This window comes from Melampsora larici-populina, assembly GCF_000204055.1.
Source record: "Melampsora larici-populina 98AG31 unplaced genomic scaffold MELLAscaffold_7, whole genome shotgun sequence".
In the NCBI taxonomy this organism is placed as follows: Eukaryota; Fungi; Basidiomycota; class Pucciniomycetes; order Pucciniales; family Melampsoraceae; genus Melampsora; species Melampsora laricis-populina.
Genome location: NW_006768771.1, coordinates 15,633 through 37,790, shown reverse-complemented (window position 1 = coordinate 37,790; position 22,158 = coordinate 15,633). Strand labels below are relative to the sequence as shown.

At 42.7% G+C, this 22,158-nt stretch overlaps 3 protein-coding genes across 3 annotated transcripts; 2 read left to right on the top strand and 1 right to left on the bottom strand.

Annotated features, from left to right (window-relative positions):
• Positions 1-8,657: 8,657 nt before the first annotated feature.
• MELLADRAFT_95101 (uncharacterized protein) lies at positions 8,658-9,101 on the top strand (the record flags this gene model as incomplete). Its single annotated transcript, XM_007407010.1, has 2 exons — positions 8,658-8,684; positions 8,772-9,101. The coding sequence occupies 2 exons, from the start codon at positions 8,658-8,660 to the stop codon at positions 9,099-9,101; spliced, it is 357 nt and encodes a 118-aa protein (XP_007407072.1).
• A 1,124-nt stretch (positions 9,102-10,225) lies between these two features.
• MELLADRAFT_71096 (uncharacterized protein) lies at positions 10,226-11,638 on the bottom strand (the record flags this gene model as incomplete). The annotated part of the gene is made up of 6 exons (XM_007406653.1): positions 10,226-10,447; positions 10,520-10,651; positions 10,729-10,942; positions 11,016-11,186; positions 11,304-11,396; positions 11,479-11,638. The coding sequence occupies 6 exons, from the start codon at positions 11,598-11,600 to the stop codon at positions 10,406-10,408; spliced, it is 774 nt and encodes a 257-aa protein (XP_007406715.1).
• A 1,395-nt stretch (positions 11,639-13,033) lies between these two features.
• On the top strand, positions 13,034-14,645 carry MELLADRAFT_95099 (uncharacterized protein; the record flags this gene model as incomplete). The annotated part of the gene is made up of 3 exons (XM_007407011.1): positions 13,034-13,911; positions 13,965-14,147; positions 14,216-14,645. 3 exons carry the CDS (start codon positions 13,034-13,036, stop codon positions 14,643-14,645), a joined length of 1,491 nt encoding a protein of 496 aa, XP_007407073.1.
• Positions 14,646-22,158: the final 7,513 nt, after the last annotated feature.

The window sequence follows — 22,158 nt, the reverse complement described above, 5'->3', positions numbered from 1 at the left end:
ACAGGTCGCGCTAGAAGGTCACCACAGTGATGCCAGGTGACCAACTTCAAGGTCAAATGAACTGTCTGATAGTGCCAATTGTCGTTGATGTAGTTGACCATGACCCCAATAAAAGCCATACAATTCCCTTTAGTAGTCCAACTGTCATGAGCCAACAAGAACATACTCGAATTGTTCTGTAACAAAGTGATGTAATGAAGTGAGAAATTAATGTAAGATAAAACGTAAAACATTAACAAAATGTAATAACAAAATGTAAAAAGAATTTACCTTGATCCGGGCAATGACAACATCATACAACAAGTAGAATAATTCTTTGGCAGTAGTTTCTGCCCACCTGGGGGATCACAGCTGTGTAGTTTGGTTGCATAGCTTGAAAGCCGCTCTTAATGTTTGGTCCTGAAAGCGAAGCCACGACATGGCGTGTCGAAGAATCCAAACGACCAGCACAACATTCAGCAATTCAATGCTGAAAGTTGACTGAGATAGGAAACTCTTCATGTTGTTTACTGGATTGACAACTTCGATCGGTTGGTTGAGCTCTTTCCAAGTAGGTGGCAGTTCGAATCCGGCTTTAATTGCCTTGTGACGTTGTTCGCATGGTTTTTGCTTCTTGTAGCCATCTCAATGTCCGTAGAGATTTGAGTTTCTGTCTTCTCCTCTTGTAAAATTTTTGTTACACCATCTACACACGTAGCCCCTTTTGACACCCGTACTCGAAGAAATCATATGAAAATTAGATGTCAATATTAGATATAATTGAATCAATGTAGTCAACTTACCTCCTTGCCTTTAACATATACTGGTTCATCCATGTAATATGATAATAAAAGCTTGACTTCGTTAGTTGTTGTTTTTCGAAACTGGGTCTTTGGGCCTTTGTCATCCGTTACTTGGTCAGTGTTGACATCATCAGGAGCCGTGAAGTCCTACATTGAAGTAGTAGCATTTGGAATTGATCAGACACCTAGTTTTCAGACGAATTAAAGCACTTGAACTTACCTTGATAGCGGGACAGCTTTTCTTGCTCTTGGTCCCTTGCTGAGGTTTGTCAACTTTCTTGCGCTTCTTTGAAATATCTTTTTTTGGCGGTTGATTGGTTGGTGTGGGTGTTGGACTTTCTGTTGCATCGTTCTTGCTGTTCTGCTCGGGAGCATACGGTGGATCATCGCCTTCTTTGTCTTCAGATGAGCCACCAATACCAATGATTACAGGTCTTGCTGGTTGACTCAAAGCGGTTTCTGAGTCACTAGGAGTAGATATTAAGCTCGTATCTTGACAACGAGGACTGAGGCGCGTAGAAAAACCAGTGGAGTTGGGGGGAGCGAGGCTTGAATTGTTTGCTGAGGCAGGAGAAGTACCCATTATAATAGATGGTAGGATTGAAAGAAGGAAATATGAGGAGGATAGAAAAAGGTGTTGAGTAAATGTAATGGTAGAATCCGAAAGCAGTGAAACACAGGCAAGACAAGAGGGAGAGGAAGAGCTGGTGCTCCTCTTCATCTTATACCGAAGCATTGGTTCGTCCATGCAGGCTGAGGTGGAAAAAAAAACCAGTCGGGATGTTGAAACTCAATGCCCCTTGCTTTTAATGAAAAAAAGGAAAGGAGGAACAACTGGAAAGGGTGTGTGGTGCACGGAAAAAGGGCAGGCCTCAGATATGCAAGTCTGTGCAGACCGATGGCCAAAGGCGGTACATACCCGTAGTGGACCGTAGTGACTACGGGTTACGATGCGGTCACTGTTGTCAAACTGCACCGTAATTGTAGTTTGCACTGTAACCGCCTTCCTCTATCAACCCATTACAGTACGAGAGCACCGTAATGTCAAAAAGGTGGTTGAGGTACGTTGCTGACCGTACCTCACCGTACCGTTTCCCGTTGTTGCAATGCTGAGACCCGAGCGTTGATAGCAAGCAATGACCAAGGCATTGCAAGTCTTTTGGCTTCTGCTTATTATAAAATTTCAAGAAGGTCCTTATGATATATTTTTGTTGATCTGACAATGAACTGTTAAGGAGGATAGATGGGAGCAAAGGTCAGGTAACGTTCAAGTCAACATCAATTTTTACTAGGATGAATTCCAATATAAGTTCTTTCAATTGACTCTGGGTATTCATTGAGCAAATGTGTGGTTGACTGAGGTGAAGATAAGGGTGGTGTATTGCTGAGGTGGTTTGAATAAACTTTCAGAATTGAAGTTCCTGAAGTTGGGAAGCATGTTGTACATATGTAAGATATTACATATATATACATACACAGCAATTCAGGATGGGGGTGCAAAAAACAATGCACCTAAACATCTTGAAAACAAGGTGGGCGTGCCCAAAAGCCTGTATGCCTCATAGTGGGAAAGTGGGCCTTTCCTTGTGTTTATTTTCTTATCAAATCCATTTCAAGCCGTCTTATGAATCAAATTGAATGAAAAATTGACCTTCAAACCATCCACCTTCTACCTCATTCGCAACAAATATGTATATAAGGTTGGTCAAAATGCTTTCCCTGGATTTTTTTCATTTTTTTCATGTTTCTTCATTTCTGCACAGTGAAAGGCCATGCCTAACGTGCCAGTGGTGCCTAAATGCACCCATTTCCTTGAGAGAACCCTGGAGGCACGACTTGGTTTGTAAGCCCAGGGAGACTTAGTGAAGCTGAGGGAAAGCCCTGAGTGGTTTTGGGTCGGCGAGTCGCGCAAGAAGAGTTGCCAAAAATTTCTTGCGCAAACTTTTTTTGCCGCAAACGAAATCACTCACCCCCCAGCTCACTTGATCACTGGATCAACTCACTAAGTCCAACAAACTTCTTGTCAAAGTTATTTAAAAAATCCCGCCCGCCCCTCCCCTAAAGTCTCTCAATAATAGTTTGTCACGGACACTGGAAGTACGTCCGATTGCGAGTAAAGGTAGAATACATGAAGAGATCTCCTACCCTCCGACCCAATGGTGATCAGCTAGCCACATCAATGGTTGGTTGTCCCAAACCAACCTTGAAGGAGCTTGGTTCGCGCGAACCAAAGCTCTTGGTTCTCGTGAACCATCCTCATTGGAGATTTGGTTCAGGTGAACCAAACTCGGAGGCCTGGCTGCGCCACTGCCCCACACGAACTTTTCTGACCCTGAGTGGTAAGAATAGTTCAAACTGGGGGGAGATTCCTCACAGTTCACAAGACCTTTAGAGTCTGAGTCACTCCTAGCTCTCAGGGCGCAAAGATGCGCAACTCACTGAGGACTGGGCCCAAAAACATGCCAGGGCACACCTTTTTTTTCAAGGCCGCGCCCCCATCCTGAACAGGAATGAAGCTGGAGTCTGTCCTCCAAATTTATGGATTACCTTTTTTCAGTGTTGTGAAACAAAGAACACAAAACAAGAGAGAAAATCTGAATAGTGCAAAAGATGGAGAAGAAGCAGAGGCTTCAGACTCCCCAATTTTTTCTAAATAGTCAATAGTGGGAACCTGGGGAGAAAGGCCATGGGAGTTTTCCCCTACTAATTTTCCCAACAAATCACACCAAATGGTCGGGGTAAGGAGTAAGTCCCTTGTGCCTTCACAGCCAGCATATTTGGCTCGGAGCCAAAAATCCGAGGATTCCTCGGATTCTGGCTCCGAGGATTCAATCCGAGGCAATGGCCAGGGCCAAAATTTGCCTCAGATTTATCCCTCAGGTGCCCTTTTCCTCGGGGGCGCCGTCCGAGGACTCCTCGGACGTATGTCTCCGAGCCAAATATGCCGGCAGTGCTTGGTCATTGCTTGTTATGTATAAACCCCGGCACAGTGGGACTTGGTTAATTATGTGGATTTCATGCGGTTGCCAACTTTGGCAAAACACGCATGATTAAATTTTGGCCTCAGGAAAGCTCAGGAACATAAAATTTACAATAAATCACCCTCATGATAGTGGGTGCTCTAACTGATTAGTTACAGCACAAAATCCACTATGGAGTGATTTACTGTCTGCTTTACCAATGATAAATCACTATGATTCATGCAATCCCACAGTACCCCCACAGTGGCAAAGTCACAAATTGAAATATCATATCTACTTCAAATAATACAACCAAAAAAATTCACATCTCAATGTCATTGAAAAGACCAATCAATGCTCTTTTGAATTCTTTGAATGACAATGAGGACCAATAAGATTATGACCAAATGGCCTTTGACTTCCTCTTCAACAAGCCAGGACACTCAAGTGTGAGGGGTTGAAGTGTTGGACTGTTGAAGTTTTGGAATTTGATGAGTCAACAAAAACCAAGTGACAGTTGATCTGGTAGACTGATTTGATGCATCAAATCTTAAGATAAAACATGAATCAAGCTTGATTCATAATTTGATCTGATTGTAGGGACCACAAGTCTAAAACAGGTCCATAGTGGAGCTGTGCGAGTTTTAGCGGTAAAGTCACAATGAAACCCCTTAAAACACCTGTTTACCGCACCCATAGTGGGTGCTTACAAAGCTAAAAGTAGCATCGACTTAATGAGATCTACAGTTTGATGGTTTGATGGTTTGATTGAAGTTGAATTGGATTGATGAAGTGAAAATAATCTTACAATTTATGGTACCATTGAGTCAGATGAAAGATAAATGATTGATTGATTGAAGTTGACTTCATGTGTGATGAGAACAAATGTATCTATTTGCAGAACACGGTTGCACCTGGTTGCACTTGAGGCCCTCGGACGCAGCCGCGCGCAAGGGGCTTAGTTAAGCTTACACTTGAGGAGATTTGAGGCACAGCAACGAGAAGTTTGAGATGAGATTGCAAATGAGCTGCAACGGAACCAAAACAGCGTCTGTCACAATAATCATCCGGTAATTTGACATCCGGATGGTTTGACTGAATTTTTGACCGTGATCAGCCGCGATCTCATCAAAATTCTTGGACAGGTTTCCAGAACCATGTCCGAGGCCAAGGAACTTTACCCCCTGGTGTACTTACATAAGTGTACATACATTTTGGAAATGTATGGCTCTCATGACATGATCTCACTTTTCCATTATGGATAATTCCCAATTTCCCTGTGATATCTTACTGCACGACCCTTCCATGCCGCATTCCCGGATTTGTCTACGTCCATTGATTGCCTTCAGCCTTGATGGTTTTGACACGTTACCTGAGAATAAATTCTCCAATAAGTTCACGAGTCCGATGCAGTGGTCTGCGAAAGTCCTCTATATGTATCAAAGGCAAGGCTTTTGCCCTAAAACATTTGATCAAGTTGTGACATTCCCATATTCTTCTCCTCATCATGTCTGAATTCTTCAAAAATGAGATCATCAACTTTGTCATCCACTTGCCTGCAGGCAACCCATACCCGGCGTCAGCTGATCATCTCGCAAACCTCCTTATGGTGCGTCTTGATAGCCTCTACTGACTCGTTGTTGAGCATCTGTGACTAGGTGCCCCAATCGTTTCTTATCTAACTTTTCTCGCTCTTGACCCAAAGCCATGTCCTCTACCTTCTTGGTCGCTTTATCTACAACGCGTTATCATACCAACGTTTTTAATGTGAGTAAATTCTGTTTCGAAAGAAGACAAGTACAACAAAGCGAACTAGAAACTTTCTTTGAAAATGCATTACTTATTCGATCAACTTGGTTTTAAGAATGTTGTTTCAATCAATTTACGTTCTTTACTTTTGATCAAAGTCGAAGAAAGTATATCATATTGGCCTGAATGACAGTAAGTGACTTCTGAATCTTGATTGTTTTTCTCTTATTCATCAACAATTGTAGCTGATCCATTTGATTAGTGGGACTAGTATCACTTGATCGCGCAAACCACTGTGGTTTGTGTTACTTTCTATACAGGATACGTGAGCTCAGTTTATCTGACTTTGTTTGAGCTTGGGAAGATGATCTGATACATTAACTCCTCAACTAGTCGCCATAATTGAAATCATTTGTGAAGAGTTTGTACAAACTGGTCACTTAGACCAGGCATGGCCAAATTTTATACTCGGGATCAAGTTTACGTTGACAATTGCATGTGCCGCGTAAGCTTCCATTAAGTATTTATACACCATTTTTCACGCATGCTGACTTGATTGATACTTTGTAGTGGTGAGTGTCTTTCATCTTATGCAAATTTGTAATCACACACTGAAGATCCATCTTCCTTATATCAACAGACCACAATTTAGTGATATTGTGGCTGTCAATCTGCCATTGTGCGTTGTTCAGACAGACAAATGTTGCAGAGCACATCAAACCAAAAGCGCTCCCAACTACCGTTTCATGGACGCTGAACATATTCTTGGTAGTAATTGTTGTTGTACCAACTGGTCAGCCAATGTGTACCGTGCTACGGTGCATGATTTACACTTTCTAACATTCTCTTCACATTTCAGTTGCAATTGTTTTCTTGTTCTTTCATCTTACCGTGGAATATTGGCACGTCAAACAGTTGGTGATTCCCGTCATCCAAATCTTCCACGAGAAGGCTCTCAATTGCTCCCAAGTCAAATGTAGCACGGCGGAAGTAGTGCCCCAACTCCTTGACCTGGCACGGTCTGACTACCACCTTGTCAGCTTTTGCTCTGAAATCAGTCAGTACAACAATTAAATTACGTGTTTGCATCACACAGGATCTTTTAGTTACCTACACTCGGATGGGTATAGACTATTATGTATTGTTTTGTGGTATCCTTCTGCTGGTAAGCTCATCACTTATATAAAAGAGTCCCTATTCTGAATTCTCTGTTTATATTTGCATTAGATATATATACCAATACTTGGTCTCTTGTTTCAAACCTTTTATAACCAAAGAGGAGTGGCGCTTCCAACAAAGAGACAACAGGAAGGAGTCTTTGCAAATACCTTATTGGAATTTACAATCATATTATCATTAGTGGCTTTACTTGGTTCTGCGGTAAGTTTGGATTTTTGTATCATTCTTTGATATTTCTTTTTAACTGGGTGATTGATTTACATTCTTTCAATTTATTGTCTCTCAGTCAAGACTAATTCGCAACGGTGCTTTCATCTTGAATCCAAGCTTTTGGCTTCTCCTGCGTATTGTGATTCATTCTATCTAATCTGAAGTATCATCCTCTTTCCCTTCTCTAACTGTCCTCTTTACAATTGTGCAGGGTATAAATAGTTCGATTTCTATCCTGGGGAACATGTAAGTAAAGTTGATATTCCGGCTAAAGTCCATATGTTATAAAGCTGAGGCAACCTCTTTCAAAGTGCCTTGTTTTTGATCTTATACAGTATCAGACAGACAAACGTAACTGCGCCCAATTCTCCAATTGGGATGTTGAATTTTATGTCGCAGATGAGAGATAGCAAATCTGACAAAACTGCCTCACTGGCAAGTCCAAACGTACCATTATTTGAGCTTGGTGTCAATTCCTCACGGCATGAGATTTAAACAATCTCTATAAATTTTAAGTTTGACTATCCTTAATTCTTGCATCATCTTTGCACAACCCATGCTCTAAATAGTATACTTTCAATCACATTTTATCATTACTAAGGAAAATTTTTGGCTTGTGCAGGTCTTTGTAGTTGATTTTGGAATGTGTTAATAAATTATAATGTGCTACCATCCAAATATCTTACTTGTTTGCAAACTGTTGTGAGAGAGAAACAAATGAACTGCCTACTAAACTCTGTCGTTACACACAATTGATACAATCATAAGTGAAAAAGAATTTTGGGAGGGGTGGGGTAAACAGATTTTCTTTACTTGGGATTGCTAAATTTGGAAGTGAAAGATGTGAAAGAAACTGTATAATTATGATTTTTTTTGTTGAGAATGAATCAGGATGAACCAATAAATTGTAAGTACACTTAACAAAGTCCCATGCTTGCCTCACCTCTGTGCACGGCTTTCAAAGCACTACTTATAGTGTACATGTGAGCTGTTAAGAGAGCCTATGTTGTGCATTTGATACCTGATTGGACAGACAATAGATGCCCTTATAAAAAAGTTGCTGGAAGGGCCTAAAGCCTACAAGAGTAGATTTGAAATACCAGCTGAGGTGTGAAACCATATGAAAGAGACTAACATCTACTAACATACATAGTCTGTGACTACACAATCCATTTTGTTTTGAGATGAACAACTTCTATCAACCAAAAATCAAAACAAACACAACAGATCTTTGCAGAACTATCTTGGTGATGGTGGAGCAGTATGAATGCAAGGGACCACTACAAAAATCTGGATTGACTAGACTGCTGGAGGTGGAGGGCAGGAAGATCAAAGGCTGCTTCCAAATGGCGATTTGAGAAAGGATGATAAAGATCAAACCCAAAGACTGACTTTGGATATCACAGAAAAGCAATGTACCTGATATCTGTGAAACTTGCTGCCTCAAGATTGCTGAAGAACAAAAACTTTGCAAAAATTTAGCCCAACACCATGAATATCAAATGTGATCTTTTCTTGCCCATCTTTCCGGCCAAAAATGTGACCTCCCTGGGCGCGTCTTCAAGACTCGCGCTCATCGCTTCAGCTTTCGGGCGCACCCGCTCTGGGCGGTGCTTGCTCTGCTCACCGCGCAGCAGGTGCAGGTCATATACCCCGCGACATGCCGAGCACATGGACTCGAGCTAGGGCGGGTACTCATCGTTCAGGTTCTTGGATCCATCGTACTTTCTCAATTTTCTGAACATTCAAAGAGCAAAACAAGAACCACTCACAAATCATGATTCGACATTTTCTCAAAGGTGCAGTTAAGTTAATCTCACTTTATAAACACTTTCCAATTAATTTCTTAACTAACGATCCAACTCGATGACTTTCATTTACTTACAAAAAGACTTTTTCAGGAATAAGTTATTACTTACTTCAAGATCATCTAATCGCTCAAACCTATCATACAAACCAAACCATCAAATCATTAACCCAAGAATTTCAACAAATCAATTCATTTGAAGACACCTCAATAACAAGCCTTCAAGCGAGTTTACAAAAACCAAATTATCAATCCACTTTTAAGGAAAAAATTCAACTCAGTTGGAATCAATCTCTTTATGAATTACATTCTAAAGTTTATAATTTGAATTTAGGACAACTTTTTCAAACGGTTAAAAGTTTTGGTCAACATTCAAATCAATCTGATTCGATTCAAACCAATCACAAACCTTGATCAAAGCAAATCTAACTTATTCAATATGGTTGTGATTCCAAAGTAAGATATTAGAGAAATCTAATCGTACTGAAGAGGAGGAGGAACTGAAGTCTATAGAAAGCGTTTCGATTGGTTGAAAGAATATTGCAATCCTATGGGGTTCAAACTACAGCAAGATGGTCTAGATGATAGTAATACAGGAAGTTTATCAATCAAGCCGTCGTATTCAAGTCTTTTGAGGTGGTCAATAGAAGTAGTTGGTTTAGAGAAATGTGTTTTGAAGGTGTGGATCAATGACTGTTGTTAATGTAAAAAAAAAGATCATTTCCTGGTTTCAGTTTTGGTTTATAATTTTTGATATTTGATTTGGTTGACTATTGATTTTGTTCAAGGTTGAATGGTTGCTTTGATTTTTGATTAATGTTTTGAAAAACAAGTTGATTTCTCAAATCATTCTCATTCAAAGCTGATAAAAGTAGAATTCTTAAAATGAAAAGAGATTTCTCAAATCACTTCATCACAAATAAACATTTCTTTGTCTTTTGAATTGTAGTTCCACCGCAGAGATAATCCAAGCTGAATCCATTCATCATTTGCACTTTACGTTGATAGATATGAATTCGTAAATGAATGCATAAACTACTGGGAATGTCTGAAGTGATAAGATGATCAGGAGTTTTGTCACGGGTCGGATATCTTAAAGACGTCATTCATTTCTGTTTACCATTCATGTCTGTTTACCATTCATGTCTGTTTACCATTCATGTCTGTTTACCATTCATCAAGTCCACTTTCTTCATTTAAATACCTTTTTTCAAGATATCAAATTGGTATCCAACATATACTATGAACCTAGCTGGTCTAGCCTTCTCCACAAATCCTCGGATCGTTTTATGTTTGGTTTTGTACCTCTTGCTTTTTTTTCTGTTGTTTTTAGGTCAGCTTTATAATTATCATTCTTCGGTTACTGTGCCAAAGGGGTTTTACCTTGTTTTACCTGGAGATCGGATGATTTAGTTCTCATCTCACGTAGTATACAGTTCGATATTTCAAGTTTCTGCTCGACTCAAAAAGCTTCTCAAATCCATTCTTATCATATCCATGTAGATTGGACACTTTCCAGAACCAACCAATTTTTTTGAACAAACTTATCAATTTTAACCCATCAGAATAAAGAAAAAAACATCTGAAAATCAAATCTCTTTGAGATTTCCCAATTCTTCATTCTCTGTAATATTTGAAAATACAATCAAGGTGTTTTTCAACCTTCCCTCCACAAAAGAAATATATAGATCTAAACCGATTTAGTGCACATTTTATATTTATTTGAATTCGGCTACACAATGTTCTCCTGGACCATATGGCTATGAAGGAAGAAAAATGGAATCAGAAACTGATGGAATGCGATGTATGAGAGATAAATACAGAAAACAAACCTTTTCAGAGAGTGAAGTAAGTCCACCAACTGGTTCACTACTCTTTCTAGAAGATTGAGGACCTGGACTTGGTTTACGTCCAGCTTTCAATTCATCCAAGATTTTCTTCATAGAATCAGGTGTAAGATCCTCCTAAAATACCTCTCTCTCATCAAGTCAGCTTCACTTCAACACCTTTTTTCAAGATAAGATGAAAACCAAACACTCACGTAGAAATCATCATTGATTTGTACCATAGGTGCATTACTACAAGCACCTAAACATTCGACTTCGATCACGGTGAATTTCTTATCAGCTGTGGTTTGACCTAATTGGATACCTAAATGATCTTTTATTGTATCTACAATGATACTTGAACCACATCCACCTAACATACAAGGTGTAGTAGTACAGACTTGAACAAAGTGTTCGCCTACTGGTTCACTAAGAAGTATAAACCGGTTTGATTAAAATAGTGAGTTTTTTGATGTGATTAGAAAAGAACAAAAATACGTACCGATTGAACATCGTATAGAATGTAGCTACTTCATAGACTCGCATTGGGGTCATGTCTAATAACTTTGCAACATAGTTCATGACACTAATCGATGTCCATCCTTTATTTTGCCGCTGAGCTAAATCTAAAACTGGAATGACTGCTGCTTTTTTATATTGAGGTGGAAAGTTACTAAAGAAAGAAAAATCGTTCCAAATGAAGAAGAAGGAAAAGAACACATTAGCTTTTTTGGGTGTAGGATGGTAAGGAATCAAAAGAAAGAAAGAAAGATGGAATTTCGGATTTAACTCTATACATCTTTGTGCTTGCTTCATATACTCTGGTGTAAATTCAAAAGGTAAATCAGGATTATTATAAGAAGTATTACGATGAACGAATAAACTAAACATCAACATCAAAACCAAAATCATCCCTGTAAGTTAATCATTCATTTGATCATATGGAATTATTTATCGTTCCGTACCTATCCGATGAATGTTTAGTAAAGGTAGTAAATGATTTGATTGATGTATTTGATCTGATTGGATTGATCGTTGGTTTGATGAAAGTTTTCAAGTTCCTGAGTGCGAGGTTTGATAATGACATGTTGATGTTGGGTTTGGGTTCTTTTCTTCTTAAAGCTGAGTTGGAAGTTGATGGTGTTGTTCGATCTGCAGCTCTTTCCTTCGATTTCAACTTTCTCCAATCAAATCCGGGCTTCACTCGGGTAGTCCGACCCTGATCGAGCAGGGCTTTTCTAGGTGCCTCATCGGGCAGTTTTTGACTTCAAAGCTCACCTCTCATCGTTCTCCTACTTTCCCAAGAACTTTGTACTGTGGATATTTTTGGATTCATTGGAAAAGGTCCCCAATTTTCTGAAAAAAGGCTTTCTTAGGATTCGGAAGACAAATTTGGCTATTCCTCAAACAAAAAGAAGTTCATCATGTTGGTATACATAACACCTGTATCTCCTACATATTTACTTCAAATAAGGAAGCTTCAGTTCACATCATCGTGATGTTGGGAACGGCTTTGAATGATTTTCACTTTCCATATCTCGGTTTCAACTTTTGAGGGTCAAGCATGAGTTACAGTTTGAAATGTTTTGTTCTCATCAAATAGTCTGGGAAGAACTCTAAGAAAATTTGGAACCCTTCATAAATATCAAGAAATACTGCATATATGTTAAAAACTCAAAGGGACGTGACAAAGAAAACACCAGAAAGAAAAGTTGCGTGACATTCACTGTGTTAAGACTCGGCAAGATGGGTCTGTAAATACTTTATGAACATATTTTCCGGCCGGTCTCAAATTTTCATGATCACCAGTACTCGGCGAACTCTTTTTACACCAAATTATTCGTACATTCATACCATATCACGTTATCCTCGATAAGTAACGAGTTTAATAATAAACCGGGTTGAATGTGACTTTTGATTGTGGCTGTAAGACGCGGATTGCAAATCGGGGTCTGTTTTGAGTCTGACACCTCGAAGTTGGTGCCCGATTAACTAAGTGGAATCAGGACATGGAAGATGAATGAACGACGAACTGATGATCCTCCAACAATCGGGATTTACAACACGATGGTTCTTTTCTACTCATGAGTACAGAACCCCAGAGTACCAGAAATCCCAACGACAGCTAGAACACTGGTGGTAAGATGGATTCAACGGGAGAGGTATCACTCGCTAGGATTGGTTCCAGTTTCTCCAACAAACCATCTCAATCCTTCCCAATAATTCTTCCGAAACAGTGTTCCTAGAAGAAATTCTTCTCAAGCGGCATATCCCTTCCTAAACCCAAGTTCTCATCAGTTCTAGTCGCGACATTTTTTTTTGCTTCTATCTATTTCTTATATCAGTTCAGACGCTAGTAGAAGTGAACAGAGGTTTCCTAAGCGGGTATCGCGGAAGGAACACAGAAAATTCCCTTCAACTTCTGTATCGAGAGTGCTAGAATATCCCAGCATAATCTTATCCAGGAAATCTGGCGTGCCGGATTTCTAGAGTTAAGCCAACAGACCGGTCAGGATACGGATGGCAGCGTGGGCGAACCATAACAGAGATGTGGCAGAGACCCTTCAAGGTTTATTGGAAGCATATGATTTGGGGGGAGGCAGCACGATATACAACATGGTGTCCCTACGAGCCTCATTTGCCCAAACTATCCCTTTTGATAATCCACACTTCCACCGCCACTTTTCCATTTTCGCCACCGAGGCTTTGGCCAAAGACCTCAGAGCTAACCGATTCGTGTATCCAATCGGAGGTCAGCCACCTGACCCAGCTTTACCTATCCAAGACACAATGCCCTATATCTACCCCGTCCACTTGCTTCAGAACTTACGCCCCAACGATCAGCCGGAAGAAGATGGAGGACAAGGAGCCCGAAGAGGACTGAGGCGTGATATGCCGGGAGAAGGTCTTGAAGGCAGAAGAGAGGAAGGAGGAGGAGGACAACCTGGACAAGAGGAAGAGAACAGGGGAACAGGCGATGGTCCCGAAGGAAACAACAAAAGGAGCTTGGACGACAATTCCTCAGACGACAGTTTCCAAGTATCGAACCCTACCTCTTCTGCATCTCATGTTTTCACTTTCATCAAAACTGCTAAAGCGGACGAACAAGTCCTGCCGCCAGAAGCGAAAGAGATCACGAAGTTGGTTCTGGAATACAGAACCCACGATCTCAACGCAGCTGTCCTCGCGTTTTGCTGGAGGTCAGGGAAACACCACGATTTTCCCGACGCATTGGTCAGAGACCTCCTGCAGTATAAGTTCATCGATTTGGAGAAAATCAACGCAGGGCCAACAGCGTGCAAGTTTGATGTGTACTCCAAAAAGGACAGCGACCCAGCTTCGAAAATCAAACCCAAGCCTTTTAAAGAAGCCACAGAGTGGCGCGACGCGGTTTCACTGTTGGTGGAAACGCTTTGTATCGCTTTCGTATGTTATTTTTGTCTGTCTTCAGGTCGTATCCTAGCCATACCAACGCGGCCATACCGCTTTATATCATACCTTCACGCATGTTAACTGTGGGCTACGCCTTTCGCGCTCTGCCGGGGGATGTTTTTGTTCCGCAGGATTGTGCAAAGGATTCCTTCAGGAAATACGACAGGCATCTTAGGGAAATGGAGAAAACCTTTAGAGACAAGTTAAGCTCATTTCGCATACCTATATAGCCAATCACATACCATACCTGAATCAGCCACGTGACTCCAGTGCCAAGCTGACATTCTCGTGCGCGATGCGTCCTCATACACAGGGCAATTGGTGCATGGTCGTCAAATACGACATACAACTACGCGAAGCGTTCGCCACACGCAGACACCTGTCCTTTGCGGATTTCGCCAAGGACGAACTTTCTCACCTCAAACACCTGGCACTGGCAGGGAGGGATGAACAGCATTCCTCGCACCAAGCCTCAACGTCTGCATCAGGCTCTACATCGTCCGCTTACGTGGCTCGCTCGGCTTTGTCGAAGCCTCGGCCCGATAAGAAGCAACGTACTGAATCGCCTTGGGCAGGAAAGGTCAAAGATACATCGAGCTACCCTCGAAAACAACAAATATGTGGAGGTTGGAATCTCGTAGGTTCCGCATTACACATACCCCCCCCCCACCCCTCCCCTCGAGGGATACCCAACCTCTAAGAAGGGCACCTCACCGAAGCGAAGGGCAGTCTTTACCCGAATACAAAGCTAATACTTCTCATACCTTTCCCACCACCCAACGCTATTTTTCTCTTGTCTTGGTTTGCCCAGAACAAATGCGATGGTTCTAAGTGCGGTCGCCTTCACGACATGTGCGACTACATCGGATGCTACGAATCCCACCAACGCATCACCCACTCCGCCTGAGGTTCAATCATCAACCTGCATCCCTCCGGACATAGACTTTCTCACCAAAGACTGGCTGTCCAGAGAGCTCACAAACGACGAGCCCGGAGTTCGAAAATACAAAAGAGGATACAAATGGGACTGGACAAGCGCCCTAGGCTACTCTAATGCGATAGACTCCAGTCTGTACGCGGCCCCTCTAGACCGTCCACCCTTGCTAGATCAAGACCCCCAAGCTCGTTTCGCTCTATCCTACTACGACGATTTGTTCTCCATTGAATGCCCGGTAGACACCAAGATGTTTGCTTACCTGCTGAAGGACCACCCGAACCAGCCGTTCGTCCAGTCAGTAGTTGACGGCCTCACCCACGGATTCTGGCCTATGAGCGACATACCGTCCAAGAAAACGGTCATGGTGCCGAACCACAAAGTGTGCGACGAGTCGCCTGAACTACTCACTGCTGCCAGAGACGCCGAGGTGGAAGCGGGCAGGTACTCAAAGGGTTTCTACACCTTATTGCCGGGGATGAAGGTCTCGCCCCTCCTGCTAGTGGCGAAGAAGGGCTCTTCCAAGATGCGGGTCTGCACCGACATGAGTTTTGGGAAACCTTCTCTGAACGATTCCATCATCAAGGACCGTATCAAGTGCTGCTTCGATTCTCTTATCTCTTTTGCCCCATATATGGCGGACATGCATCGACGAGGCATCAAGATGACGCTGTGGAAGTCGGATGTACAGAACGCGTACCGCTTGCTAGCCATGGCCCTCCTCTGGCAAATGCGCCAAGTAGTCAGAGTAGGCGACACCTTCCACATCGACAAATGCGCAAACTTTGGTTCGGCAGCCTCCCCAAAAATCTGGGTCTCTTTCTTCTCACTGGTCTTGCGGATCGCTAGAACCCGGCTGGGCCTGTCCCACATCAACAACTTAATGGATGATACGTGGGGAGTCTGCCCAGCGGATTCCCTGGTCACCTTCAAAGGCCACACGATTCCCCTCGACCAGGCCAAGCTTTTGCTTCTCTTCGACCTCCTCAACATCCCATGGGAGTGGAAGAAGCAGCTACACGGGGTCAACCTAGAGATCATAGGCCACTTGGTAAGGGCAAACGATATGATGTTCACCCTGCCCGAGGAGAAGAAGTCCGACCTTGTCTGGGCGCTTCGATCGTTCACCAAAACGAAGTCGCGTAACCTACGCGAATGGCAGTCGATGCTGGGTTGGGCGTCGTGGGGTTTGAATTTGTTTCCCCTTGGACGTTGGGCGCTCCAGTCATCCTGGGACAAGATCGCCGGCAAGACCAGAAAATCCTTGATCGTCCCTCACAATAAGACGATCCAACACGACCTAAACTGGCTCGCGGATAACCTTGAACGTTCCGACGGGAATTTGTTTCTGTCCTCGTGTGTTTGGCACATCAAGGAGGCAGACTTCATTTGCACAACGGACGCTTACCCAAGCGGGCTGGGTATGTGGCTACCGAACACGGCAGAAGGCTTTCACGCGTCCCTCTCGCTTCCCTCGCGGGACATCTTCTGGGCCGAGTTGGCTGCAGCATGTCACGGCATCCTGCTAGGCATCGAGAGAGGCGGGAAGAAGATTTTGATCTGCTCCGACTCCTCTAACGTCGGGGACTTATTCCTATCCCACCGTCCGGTGGAAAAAGTCCGCGACCTATTTCAGGCAGTGATTTCGAAGATAATCAGCGCAGGCGTCGATGTCAGGGTAGCCCATTTACCCGGTGTGAAAAACAAATACGCAGACGCTTTATCACGCAACGTTCCCGACACGGTCATAGCCGAGCTGCCCTACGCCACTGTTTCCCCATTTACCCCCTTTATAGACCTGCCGGAAGGAGGTTTTCCTTCCACCCACAATAGACATGTCTTACCCATCCCGAAGAGACCTTCTTGCCGCAATGGCAGCAGTCAATGCTGACCAAGCATTGGCTTCATCAACAAAATCAAAATATCGGTCAGCTGTCGTATCCTTCCTGAAATTTTGCAGCGAAGAGAGTTTCGAACCAACACCTTCAGTGCAATCCCTTTTCGCCTTTATATCTTCGTCCTGTCGTCGCGTTAGTGTCAGGACAGGCAAACCTCTTTCTCCCAGATCAGTCGAAGCGTATCTTTCAGGCATCGCTTCTGCCTTCCAACCCTTAATACCTCACATCACTTCCATCACCAACCATCCCGAGGTTTGCAAAGTCCTCAAAGGCTGTAAAAAGCAATTCTCCCTTCCCGTTATTCGCAAGGAGCCACTATCCATACCAGATCTAATTCGAGTCTCCCAATCCGCGGATTCGTCATACGATTCCATTCTGTTCACCGCGATGATTATCTTGGGGTTTCACTCCCTGCACCGGTTAGGCAAGCTGACAGTTCCAGACAACGCGAAACTCCGAGACAAGAGGAAGATATTGTCCAGGCTATCAGTCTTGGTTTCCGACTGTGGCTCCTTCATACGCTACACCCTGCCTTACCATAAGGGCGACCCGTACTTCCTGGGGTCTACCATCGTAGTCTCATCCTGCGCGATCGCGGGAGCTTGTCCCGTCTCCTCTCTGCTGTCTTACTTGAAAGTTCGCGACAAGGCTTTCATCGCTTCTCCCCATCTATTCATCACAAGCACCGGCGCAGTACCCACAAGGTCGTGGTTTCTAAAACGTTTTCATACTTTTTTCGGCGCTCACAAATCCGGCCATTCCATGAGATCGGGAGGCGCATCAGCCCTGGCTCAGGCAGGTCTGCCGCCAGAACACATACAAGACGTGGGCAGATGGTCGTCTGAAGCGTTCAAAACCTACATTCGCGACCATCCGATCATGCGTCTACCGCTACAAAAACGCTTTCCCCTGTCCATAGACGGCCACCTTGGCGCGGGGGTCTCCTTCAATCCCCAGAGTTACCCAGGTTCCTCTTGCTTCGCTTGCTTTGATTATTCCACTTGTTAGCATAAAGTAGTCTAACCATAAATCATCAAAACCCAGGCAAATAACAATCAGATCCTAAACTTCTAGTCATTTTTCATTCTCTTGAGTAGTACTAGTAGGAAACATGATACGCTATGTGTCCGTCTTCCTTGTCGTTGTCATGGCTTTTTCAGGTGAGCCTTTCAGCTAAATTGATGCTCCAAGAATCAAGATGATAACTAATCCAGAGTTTTCCTATTTCGATACCTTTGGGTTTTTGCAGGCATCACATCAGCACTTCCACTTGGATTGTAGGTCTTGCTGGCTATTTACTCTCAAACTGATTGGACACTCATCACTTAACTCTTGCGTGACCAGGATGCTAACCAAAGTTGATGGCTTGACAACGTGTAGCATGATCCTCGATCTCAGGTAAGTTGCTACCTGGTTCTGTAACATAATATCTCTTAAGCATTCATCTCATATTGGCGATTCATCTGTAGTCCTCCAAGAACCCCTAAAAACCTATCCAAGCGCACGTATGTTCTATCATCTACAGTGGGTAAACCCGAGTACGTGTTCCGACCTGCCCTGCAAAATCAAATTTCACCTTTTGGGTCAATGTCGGGGCACTCAATTTGAATGTTTGAGACTGGCACCCAGACCATTGAAAAGGCATTGCTTTGATGAATCTAGGAATATGGTTTTGGAGACCAAAAATATGATTTTACTCTTTTAGAGGTTTGGATTTTCGGACCTAGGCCTCAATTAGGTACCTATCTAGCTACTTAGCGGCGCACTAGGCCTATAATTTAATGAATATGGCTGCTCAAGTGGCAAATAACAACCAAATTTGCTTTTTTTTCAAAAAAAACCAAAAGTTTTGCAGCCTAACACCACCCCTCAACCTTACTCTCCCGCCAAAAAAAGCAGAAAAAATGGCAAAAATTTCTCAAAAATTTCGGACCCAAACCTCTATGCGGACTGGCTTGGAACACATACTCGGGTTTACCCACTGTATGTACCTGTTAAAGGAGACTTTGAAAAGCAGTTTACTTATCGGTTGTTGGGCGCGACCTCAATACCAGACCGGTTTTAGATCTTACTAGTGCGCAGCTCAGCGGAAATGCTTATGGTTACAAAGAGCAAAGGGCAGGCTGATGATACGTCTCCAAAATTAAATAAGAATTTTGCTAGGGTATGTACGATTCTTTTGAATCTTTTCTTAACGATGCCTTTTGAAGCTTTCTGTCTTACTTATATGATCTTTTACTGCCTATATACAGATTTTGCTTTGTACCCACCAATCATGTAGTGATTTGAGAACTTTCAGCCGAGGCGGTGACCACTTTAATTTGTCAGATGTTTTCGCTTATAACTTGTCCTTCGAGTACCGAGGACCTTTTTGTTTTTGCTCATCCCGTAATGAAGACAATTTTGCAACGATACTGTTGATGAAGATGCTTGATTCATCCATTAAATTACTCTTCACAAGCTAGGTTTATTCTTTATATTTCGATCATTTTCATTTCTACTTTCTTTTCTGATTCTCAATTTCTGTGTAAATACCATTTATTACAATTCATTAACTCTCACGTAAATATTCTACGTTGGTTCTGAGACCGCTAGCTATATAGCCTAATACAATCTTTAAGCTACATGGCTGGTTTGGGGGGGGCCGGTAGGCCGTGGGTCTGCAAACCGTGTAGGCTCTCTGCTACCTTCTCTCGGGACGTATCGTCCAGAGCCAGCGGAGAGCCGTTCTCGGTATGTCCCGAGTGGTACTGATCTGCAGAGTTCATCCCCTAATTCAGTTGTCTGTTATGTATTCTATGAACTTCTCCATCTCGCGTGTATTAGTTCAGTCTCTATACAACCTCTTCCTGTTTCAACTACAAACTTTCAACCTTATTTCAGGAAAGAAGGAAATTTTAAGATTTAAATAAATTTAAAGTAACCATTGTTGAGAAGGGAACTCTTTGCTGCCCCTTCTCCTATCACCATAGTTCCAATCTCTCTTGCTTCCTTTCCACTTCATCTTTCTCTTCGATTCTCATCAATTCCCATATGTATTTCGTGTCTTTTATGTCGGCTTCATTATACTTCCGTAAATAGAGTTGGTATGCTTTAGATTCCCACCTACCGTACTTCATTATGTCTCCTAAGGACTGTTTATCATTCCATCGAAACGTTGCACCACCCACTCGAAATGAGTGTCCTGTTAACGTATGTCCTTTATCGTATTTGCTCCACACCTTCTGATAGATCCTGACTGCGTTTGATTTCGACAGTGTTACGAGTTTTCCTTTCTCATAATAAGAGAACACGGGGTGATGGATCGAGGTCGACGTTGCCTCGTTCACTAATCGTTGCATTGCCTCCCATGGGCATAGTAACGACGGTATTCTATCAAGTTGGAGGTACTGCATCTCTCCTGGTTTCGCTGTTTTGGCGTCATGTAACCGCATCTTCATGTACGTATGGTTATTGTTGGTTATTATATCTTTGAAAGAAATTAACCTCTTCGCTTTGTTATCTGACACCAATTCGCCTAGTCGTGCCATTCCCCAGAACGCTACCAACGCAACAGTTAAGGCAATTCTTTCCTTTTGATTTCCTTTACACAGCTCTTTCGCCAGTTGTGCTAGATGACGTAATTTCACCGGTGATTTTTCTCTATTGCTCTGTTTCTCTTTTTCGATGGCGTCTGCCATACTTGCTTCTTTTAACAGCAATTTCACCACTTTATTGTTTTTGTTTGGGAAGGGTAAATCGTGAAAGAGATGCCAGGATCGAATTCCTGTAATGTACTTCGTGAGTGTCTTTGCCGCTATTTTGTGTTTCTCATCAGTCGTTTCTAATAATTCTTCTTCGTCTAGTTCAACATCACACTGTCTTCCCGCCCAAACTACGAATTCCCACAGTGTCTTCTGTTCTAGGGGAAGCAGTTGGTCCCTCGTTAATTTTCTTGCTTCTCCGAACCTCTCTAGTTTAGCCATTGCTGTGCTGTAATTCTCTAAGGTTGCCTGTGACCAACTTCCGCTCAACATCATCACTTGCACTGCGTTTTCTTTCCACGTAAACTCCCTGTCGACGTAATCGTTGGTTTGATTGGATGAGTTGTTATTCATTAGTTGGGACACGATTGATATACCATGGGTTCGTCAAGGGGTCAGAGCAGGATAGATTAGGATTTTGTCAGTATTTCTTCGCTGTGGATACCTCTCTTTTTTTTTTTTTTTTTCACTGACCCTTCTTTGTTTTTCAAAAAATTTCTGATTTTCTTTTGATTTGTTATCATAGTGACCTAATCTCTGATGAACAGGTCTTTCAAGTCGATCGGGATGTTGATCACCACTTCTAACGGACCTTCTCCTTCCTGTTTCGTTCCTCTTGACAGTTGGTCTGCTTTATTATCTCCGGACGCCACTCTCCTTACTGACAACTTACAATCTAATCTAGTGAGTTCTTTCTGGATTATTTTCCACTCTTCGTTCACAACTCTATTTTTTGACTTATTATTTCGGATCGCAGCCTCCGTTGTCGTATTGTCGGTATATACGATGAATGATTTCTTTTGTGTCGGCAGTAATTTCTCTGTCATCAGTAAGCCTAATCTTACTGCTACTGTTTCCATCCATGCAATATCGCGTTTCTTACTTCCTTGTGTCATCCCTTTACTTTTCCAGTCTTCGCACAGTTTAAACCTTGCCCACCGATTCCCGATTAAGACTCCAATACCGAAACTCGTACTAGCTTCTCCCACCCAATCGATTTCAGTTGGTGTTACGTCGGGGGTCAGTACTAACCTATCGAACATTGCTAGTTCATTCCGCCACTCCTTTAATTCCGATTGCGCCCTATCGGGGATTTCTCGTGACGCCTTGGGGTTAAACCACGATTTCTCCAACCAATACAAGTCGTGTAAGTAGCACTTCAAATGAGGCAAGATGTAGGTCATGTGACTTAGTTGTCCTACTATCGTTTCAATCTCCTTCTTCGAACATTTCCTCCCCTCCGTGAGTAAGTCTTCTATCTTCTCTATTCTTCCTTTTAATTTCTCGTCCGGTAGTCTTACTGATTTATCTGCTCCATTCCATATGAACCCCAGGTATTTTTGTTCTATTGCCCAGTTGGCAAATTTTTCAGTGTTCGACTTCACTCCTAGTTCTGTACTTATTCTCACCACCTCTTCCATTTGTAGTGTATCTCCTTCTCTTTTGACAAACATATTGTCATCTACCCATCAAAAGACCTTCTCTACCTTCAGTTCCGCCACAATGATATCTCGCCAAGCATCTGCCAGCCAACCAAACGTTCCACACCCCGCGACTCCTCCAAACGGGATTCTTGTATCGATCCATATTTCCTTGAAACATGACCAATGCTTTTCACGTGCAGTTGTACTTCATACG